This window comes from Staurois parvus, unplaced genomic scaffold (assembly GCF_062004578.1).
Source record: "Staurois parvus isolate SC_StPar_1 unplaced genomic scaffold, SC_StPar_1.0 ptg000386l, whole genome shotgun sequence".
Taxonomy (NCBI): Eukaryota; Metazoa; Chordata; class Amphibia; order Anura; family Ranidae; genus Staurois; species Staurois parvus.
Genome location: NW_028318182.1, coordinates 565,817 through 574,477, shown reverse-complemented (window position 1 = coordinate 574,477; position 8,661 = coordinate 565,817). Strand labels below are relative to the sequence as shown.

Below are 8,661 nucleotides of genomic sequence, written 5' to 3'. Positions count from 1 at the left end.
TATAATTAGCATTATTAAGAAAAACCTTCCTATCATATATGCAGATCCCCAGGTATATGGGGAGGGTTGTAAATTTGCTTCAGAGCTTCAACCCTGGGTTCTATCCTATCACGCTTCATATTTTGTGCTACCATCTACGGGACCATGGAAGAGGAGGAGTGCCAGAGCTCCAGTACTCTGAGTACTGTGATGATCCCAAGGAGAAGGAAAACACAGGTAAGCTGTTCAGGGGAGGGCTGTTTGATGGTATTGTGAAACAGAGGGTCACTTACTACTGCCCCCTGAACTTAGTGTCACTTGCTACTGACCCCTGAACTTAGTGTCACTTACTACTGACCCCTGAATGTACTGTTACTACTGACCCCTGCACTTAGTGTCACTTACTACTGACCTCTGAACTTAGTGTCACTTACTACTAATCCCTGAACTCAGTGTCACTTACTACTGACCTCTGCACTTTGTACTCTGTATCATTGCTGAACTTTGTGTCATTTACTCTTGACCCCTAAATTCTGTAGTTCAGAGTTCAGTAATAAGAGACACAGAATTCAGGGGTCAGTAGCGATGCAGAGTTCAGGGGTCAGGAGTACATGATGCTGAGTTCAGGGGTCCATAGTAAATGATGCTATATTCAGGGGTCAGTAGTGATTCAGGGATCAGGAGGAAGTGATGCTGAGTTCAGGGGTCTGGAGTAATAGGTGATGCTGAGTTCAGGGGTCAGAAGTAGTAAGTTACGCTGAGTTCAGGGGCCAGTAGTGATGCAGAGTTCAGGGATCAGGAGTAAACAATGCTAAGGGGTCAGTAGTAAGTGTTGCTGAGTTCAGGGGTTAGCTGTAAATAACCCAGTAAATGCTGAGTTCATGGGTTAGTATTGAGGCAGAGTTCAGGGGTCAGGAGTAATAAGTGACGCTGAGTTCAGGGGTCAGTAGTGATGCAGAGTTCAGGGGTCAGAAGTAATAAGTGACGCTGAGTTTAGGGGTCGGGAGTAGTAAGTAGAGATGAGCGGATCGAACATGGCGAAGTGGAATTCGTTTCGAAGTTTGGGAAATATTCGATTCGCGCCAAATCCGAAAATTAGCCAACTTCGGATGCGCGAATCGAATTTTCCCAAAAATAGCGGCGACATGTGTGGCGACGGAGCGGGGATCTCTGGGAAGGCGCGCAGACAAGGCGCGCTGACCCATAATGCATTCATTCATTCATGACATGTGATCGCATTAGCCAATCAGCAGCCAGCCAGCCAGCACTGTGTAATGGTGGAGCTATAAATCGCGGCCATCTTAGAATTCTCCATTAGCCTCCGGTCATTCAAGAGAGACAGACCTGTCTGTATGAAGGGACAGAGTTAGGGCCACAGAGACTTTAGGGCCACAGAATCGTTACTCAGGGACACAGAACGGTTACTTAGGGACACAGAATCGTTACTCAGGGACACAGAATTGTTACTCAGGGACAGACACAGAATTGTTACTCAGGGACACAGAATCGTTACTGAGGGACACAGAATTGTTACTCAGGGACACAGAATTGTTACTCAGGGACACAGAATTGTTACTCAGGGACAGACACAGAATTGTTACTCAGGGACAGACACAGAATTGTTACTCAGGGACAGACACAGAATTGTTACTCAGGGACACAGAATTGTTACTGAGGGACACAGAATCGTTACTCGGGGACACAGAATCGTTACTCGGGGACACAGAATCGTTACTCTGGGACACAGAATTGTTACTCAGGGACAGACAGAATTGTTACTCAGGGACACAGAATTGTTACTCAGGGACACAGAATTGTTACTGAGGGACACAGAATCGTTACTCAGGGACACAGAATCGTTACTCAGGGACACAGAATTGTTACTGAGGGACACAGAATCGTTACTCAGGGACACAGAATCGTTACTCAGGGACACAGAATCGTTACTCAGGGACAGACACAGAATTGTTACTCAGGGACACAGAATTGTTACTGAGGGACACAGAATTGTTACTGAGGGACACAGAATCGTTACTCAGGGACACAGAATCGTTACTCAGGGACACAGAATCGTTAGTCAGGGACACAGAATCAATACTCAGGGACACAGAATCGTTACTCAGGGACACAGAATCGTTACTCAGGGACACAGAATCGTTACTCAGGGACACAGAATCGTTACTGAGGGACACAGAATCGTTACTCAGGGACACAGAATCGTTACTCAGGGACACAGAATCGTTACTCAGGGACACAGAATCGTTACTGAGGGACACAGAATCGTTACTGAGGGACACAGAATCGTTACTGAGGGACACAGAATCGTTACTCAGGGACACAGAATCGTTACTGAGGGACACAGAATCGTTACTCAGGGACACAGAATCGTTACTCAGGGACACAGAATCGTTACTCAGGCAGCAGCATGAGGAGGCTAATAGTCGTCTCCCCACGCTGCTGCTGGGGGGACTTTTTAACATAGGCCTCTGTATGGCCTTCAATTTAAGCTGCTTACGCTTCGCCACTCTGCCATGGGCCCCTGTACCGCCTCCTCTTGCTGCTGCCAGGTCCAGAGTGTGTCATGGGTCCCTGTACGGCCTCCCATTGCTGCTGTCTCCATCGCCACACTCTGCCATGTGCCACTTTCAGGTCTCCTCACACTGCTGGTGGGTTCCATTTTGTCATAGGGTGCTGTATGGCCTCCCATTGCTGCTGCCTCCACCGCCACACTGTGGCTCCACACTCTGGTTTTGGCCCCGTGACTGCCCAAATGAGTGAAGTGTGCGGTGATTCTAAGATCGACGGCACTCATCTGCATGTCATACTGACTGACAGTATTATTTCTCTTCCCCAGCAGACTCCAAGGGCATTTAAATTAAAGGTACAGTGTTCTGCACTAATATAAAGGCTCTCTGAAGCCTAGAAACACCCTTTTTATAAGTTAAATTCGCAGCGAATATATTCGACTCAAATCAAATTTTTTCCGCGAATTCGGCGAATCAGCCGAATCAAATTTTTGAATACTTCGCTCATCTCTAGTAGTAAGTGATGCTGAGTTAATGTGTCAGTAGTAATTAATGATGAGTTTAGGGGTCAGTATTGATTGAGAGTTCAGGGGTCAGTAGTGATGCAGAGTTCAGGGATCAGGAGTAAATGATGTTAAGGGGTCCGTAATAAGTGTTGCTGAGTTCAGGAGTTAGCAGTAACTGACCCAGGGTTCAGAGGTTAGCAGTAAGTGACGCTGAGTTCAGAGGTCAGTAGTGATGCAGGGGTTCAGGAATCAGGAGTAAATGATGTTAAGGGGTCCATAACATCATTCACTTTACGCATGCCACATTTTCTTTTTTAGGGGCTAGGGGCCCACTTCTAATCTTGCACACAGATGCACTGCTTTCAGAAAACACCCCTTAGGTAAGAGTACGTTTACCTCTAAAATCTCTACTGTGTCTCCTTATTTTAGAGATGTGCATGCAGGAAACATGACCTGCTTTTCATTTCATGTTATACAGAGGGTAGCACTAAATCCTAGGAAGGAACTTACATAGGAAACTGCTTGAGAGAACAGCCATAGGAATATTCCGACTACATACTAGGGTTCCATGGGGCTTAAACCTCAAGTGGGATAGAAATTCATACTGAAGAGTATTAGTGTAGTCAATTTATACCCATCATTGAGAGTTTTCCATTATAATCCAAATGAATGTTTGTCATATTTTGAGTGGTGTCTGTATAAACTGTTGTTATGAAGTGTTGTCTTTAGTTGTTTTGATACGATTTGTTTGTCATTTGTCTGCAATTAATGAAATTGTGCCTCCAATCTGAGTGAAGCAGATACTTTGAAAACTGTGTTTGTATATCCTATAATCAGCTATGATTAAAGCGGTATTAAACCCAAAAACAAAAATGTAATATATTACAGCTTGCCAAGCATTAGATGTTGTGGCTGCATTAGTTTTCTTTTTTGTCTTTATTCGCTCTGTTTTCACCTGGTGATCCTGCCATTAACATACCTCCTGTATTAGAGTGTCTGTATTCTGGATAAAAGAGAAACAGAAACACCTTTGGACAGCAGCAACAGACTTACTGGCCAGCTCACCAGAAGAAAGTAAAAGAAAGAAAGCCTAAGGCTGCATTCACACTTGAGAGTTTTGTAGCTTGAAGCTCCAAGCTCCAAAAATGCTCGAACTTAAAAAATCAATTGTTCTCTATGGTGCCTGTTCACACCTGATCGCACAAGCAGGCACCATAAAGAAAAATTGATTTGTTTAAGTTTGAGTGTTTTTGGAGCTTCGCGATTCAAGCTACAAAACGCTCAAGTGTGAATACAACCTAAGCAGAAAACTAATGCAGCCATCACATCTAAGAATAGGTAAGCTGCAATATAATAGATGGTTGCTTTTGTGTGATATCGCTCTAATGTCCCAGTGGGCTGAAGTGTGTTATAGACCCAGTGCTTACAATGTCTGTATGCTTACTTACATTTACTATAGTGCAGAGCATATCTGTTGTCAAGGTGTAAAGTAAATAAAGAAATTAATGAGGAAGTGATTTGAAATAAATGTTTAATCCAATGATTGCCACAGGAACACATATAACTAATAACTGATACAATGCATTCAACTATTTATTATGCCTTTTTGACAGAAACAAAAAACATTTACTATTAAAATAAAAATGACATAAAATGACAGTCTGTAGATAAATGAGTATTACACCATCACCTGAAAACTGACAGCAGTTACTGTTTGATATATTACTTCCCAGCTGCTATAACTTTACATGATTTGCATTTACAAACACAATTCATTACACCATTATGTGATTAACGTATTCAATATTTTCTGTGTCAAAAGCTTTATGTTAAGGCTAGGAGCACATTAGCAATATTTAGTAGTTCAAACATGTTAATAAAATTGCTAATAGTAGTAGTGTTGATTGACCACTACACATGTAGAACAAATGGCTATGGATTGAGGTACACAAGTAGCATGCAGAAGTGACTGAATGATTGACAATGCTCCAAATGTGTGGGATTAATCACTATTACAAGCTATTACCTGCTACTTGTATACCTCACTCCATAGAGAGGTTTTTGTAATGACTGATTAATCACTGGCGGTTTTAGTAGTGCTTCCAGCCTATTTTATTGATTTCCCTAAAAAATTATATTAAAGTAAAACTTTATGCAGCAAACATGTGGCGTAATATCCCTTGAGCATTGGGGAAGCAGACGTAGTCCCCCTCTGTGATGTTCCAAGCCTGCATGCCCATATTGTGAGTGGGTTTTGAGAAGATGTGGCACAGATAACAAAGCATCAGACACAAGCCTAATGAAAGCAGTTATGCTCTTCGAAATTCCTTTCTCATCTCTTCCTCATTAGATTGTAGCTCACTTTTGAGTTTTCTAAGTTTTTGAGCCAGGTCCCTAATCTCAGCAGCTTCCTTTGTTTTACAACCCTTTTTTAGATCTTGTGCTCCCTTTACAATAAAATATGTATCAATAATTAAAAACAATCCAGCAAGAACCCCAGAAACAGCCGTAATCACACGGGCCCCTTGGGCCGCTGTTTTAGCACCTCGAGCTGCAGTTGCAATTATTCTGCCCAGCCGGACCAGCCTGCTTGCCTGAACTGCTGTACTGAGTATAACCCCAACCGTGGCAGCATTACGGATGTCATTGATACCACGTTTTTGTAAAACACTGTTAATTTTTTCAGAAATCACTTGTATGTGCTCAATATGATTCTGAATTTCTTTTACAATTTCTTTTACTCTTTTGAGTTTCTTTTTGATGTTCTCACTGTCTGCTATAGAGGCCGCAGCACCAGCAAGTCCTCCTGCTGTAGCCACACCCATGCCAACAGCGCTAACAATCAAAGAAGAACCAAATGTAACAGGTGTCAGGACCAGGCCTACTACAGTGGTGATCCCTCCGGCTATGCCCACCGAACTTGCAAAGACACCAGTAATGGTGGTTTTTCTATGATATTCATCTATGTACTTTGCAATGTCAAGCAATTCCTTGATACACTTGCTAAGGTGCTCTTGCAGTATGTTATTGATTTCTCTGAATTCTTTCATGTATTGTCCAATCTGCAAAAAAGATTTAAAAAAGGAAAGTATATGAAATACATGCCAAGAGAAAAACATCATCTTTGTAGTAATCTATTTATTAGGATATGTAGCGTATACAGGTGAAACTCGAAAAATTAGAATATCGTGCAAAAGTTCATTTATTTCAGTAATGCAACTTAAAACTAATATATGAGATAGACTCATTACATGCAAAGCAAGATAGTTCAAGCCGTGATTTGTCATAATTGTGATGATTATGGCTTACAGCTCATGAAAACCCCAAATCCACAATCTCAGAAAATTAGAATATTGTGAAAAGGTGCAATATTCTAGGCTCAAAGTGTCCCACTCTAATCAGCTAATTAAGCCATAACACCTGCAAAGGGTTCCTGAGCCATTAAATGGTCTCTCAGTCTGGTTCAGTAGGAATCACAATCATGGGAAAGACTGTTGACCTGACAGTTGTGCAGAAAACCATCATTGATACCCTCCATAAGGAGGGAAATCCTCAAAAGGTAATTGCAAAAGAAGTTGGATATTCCAAAAGTGCTGTATTAAAGCACATTAATAGAAAGTTATGTGGAAGGGAAAAGGTGCACAAGCAGCAGGGATGATCGCAGCCTGGAGAGGATTGTCAGGAAAAGGCCATTCAAAAGTGTTGGGGACTTTCACAAGGAGTGGACTGAGGCTGGAGTCAGTGCATCAAGAGCCACCACACACAGACAGATCCTGGACATTGGCCTAAAATGTTGTATTCCTCCTGAACAACAAACAACGTCAGAAGCGTCTTACCTGGGGTAAAGAAAAACAGATCTGGTCTGTTGCTCAGTGGTCCAAAGTCCTCTTTTCTGATGAGAGCAACTTTTGCATCTCATTTGGAAACCAAGGACCCAGAGTATGGAGGAAGAATGGAGAGGAACACACTGCAAGATGCTTGAAGTTCAGTGTGAAGTTTCCACAGGCATTGCCAAGAGAAAAATGAGAGACATGAGACCGAACAATGCAGAAGAGCTGAAGGCCGCTATTGAAACATCCCGGTCTTCCATAACACCTCAGCAGTGCCACAGGCTGATAGCTTCCATGCCACGCTGCATTGAGGCAGTAATTGCTGCAAAAGGGGCCCAAACCAAGTACTGAGTACATATGCATGCTTATACTTTTCAGAGGTCTGATATTGTTCTATGTACAATCCTTGTTTTATTGATTGCATGTAATATTCTAATATCTGAGATTGTGGATTTGAGGTTTTCATGAGCTGTAAGCCATAATCATCACAATTATGAGAAATCATGGCTTGAACTATTTTGCTTTGCATGTAAGGAGTCTATCTCATATGTTAGTTTCACCTTTTACGTTGCATTACTGAAATAAATGAACTTTTGCACGATATTCAAATTTTTCGAGTTTCACCTCTATGTACACTGATCACTGCTGTCATCATTCTCTAGTTTCATTATTGTTTTAACTCTTTAAACTGAAGTTTTGTAATTTTTTTGGAGGGGGGAGATTTAACAGTTATGTGTTATGATGTGTATCCCATATCTTGCAGGAGGATGCTTCTTGTGACCATAATCTCTTTATGTTGCCTTTATACCCATCGGATATTCCTGAACAGTTATTTTCCAGTGCTGTATGGATTAAAACAGGAGTGTTTTATGAAATCAGGGAGCCTGTGTGCAAGATCATACATTGGGCACCCTGTCCTTCAACCACTTGCCCTCCTGAGGATTTACCCCCCCCTTCCTGACCAGGCCATTTTTTGCTTTACGGCGCTGCGTTACTTTTACTGACGATTGCACAGTCACGCAACGCTGCACCCAAATGAAATATATGTCCTTTTTTCCCATAAATTTAGCTTTCTTTTGGTGGTATTTGATCGCCTGTGTGGTTTTTATGTTTTGCGCTATAAAAAAAAAAAGGCCGACAATTTTTAGAAAAAAAAACAATTATTTTTGACTTTGCTATTAAACATGTCCAGTAAAAAAATGTCAAAAATCTAATTTCATCATAAATTTAGGTCAAAATGTATTCTGCTACATGTCTTTGCAAAAAAAAATCCCAATACGTGTAAATTAATTGGTTTACATGAAAGTTATAGTGTTTACAAATGGCGGTATAAATACTAGTTTTTTTTTTCACTAGTAATGGCAGCGATCAGTGACTTATAACGGGACTGTGGCAGACATTCTGACACTGGGGGGAACTGACTTGGTGTCACTGACATCCATAGTGATACCAATACAGTGATCAATGCTAAAAAATAGCACTGACACTGTACTAATGGCACTGGGCAGGAAGGGGTTAACATGAAGGGCGATCAAACAGTTAACTGTGTGCAGGGAGTGTTTTACTAGGGGGCTGTGTCAGTGTGCCACACTGCTTGGATAGCTGTGACTGAGCTAACAGGGAGGAGGACACAAAACAGTCCTCCTCCCCTTCGGAGATGCTCAGTAATCACCGAGTGCTGGCAGGTACCCGGAAATGCGAAATCACGTATGTATACATGATTTTGTGCACCCCTGCCTCCCTGTAGCAGTATATCTGCTATAGGGCATCGGGAAAGAGTTTAACAAGGGAAAGCCATGCCACTCGTCACTCATGTACATG

The 8,661-nt window shown here is 42.0% G+C and overlaps 1 protein-coding gene across 1 annotated transcript; it reads right to left on the bottom strand.

The window, feature by feature from the left end:
* Window positions 1–5,099: 5,099 nt before the first annotated feature.
* LOC149455880 (apolipoprotein L3-like) lies at window positions 5,100–6,066 on the bottom strand. Its single transcript, XM_089685766.1, has one exon. It carries the CDS (start codon window positions 6,058–6,060, stop codon window positions 5,320–5,322), a length of 741 nt encoding a protein of 246 aa, XP_089541892.1. The 5' UTR covers window positions 6,061–6,066; the 3' UTR covers window positions 5,100–5,319.
* Window positions 6,067–8,661: the final 2,595 nt, after the last annotated feature.

What these genes read in the sequence shown, in the direction of transcription:
- LOC149455880 (XM_089685766.1), bottom strand. Translation starts at nt 6,060, where the DNA reads ATGAAAGAATTCAGAGAAATCAATAACATACTGCAAGAGCACCTTAGC.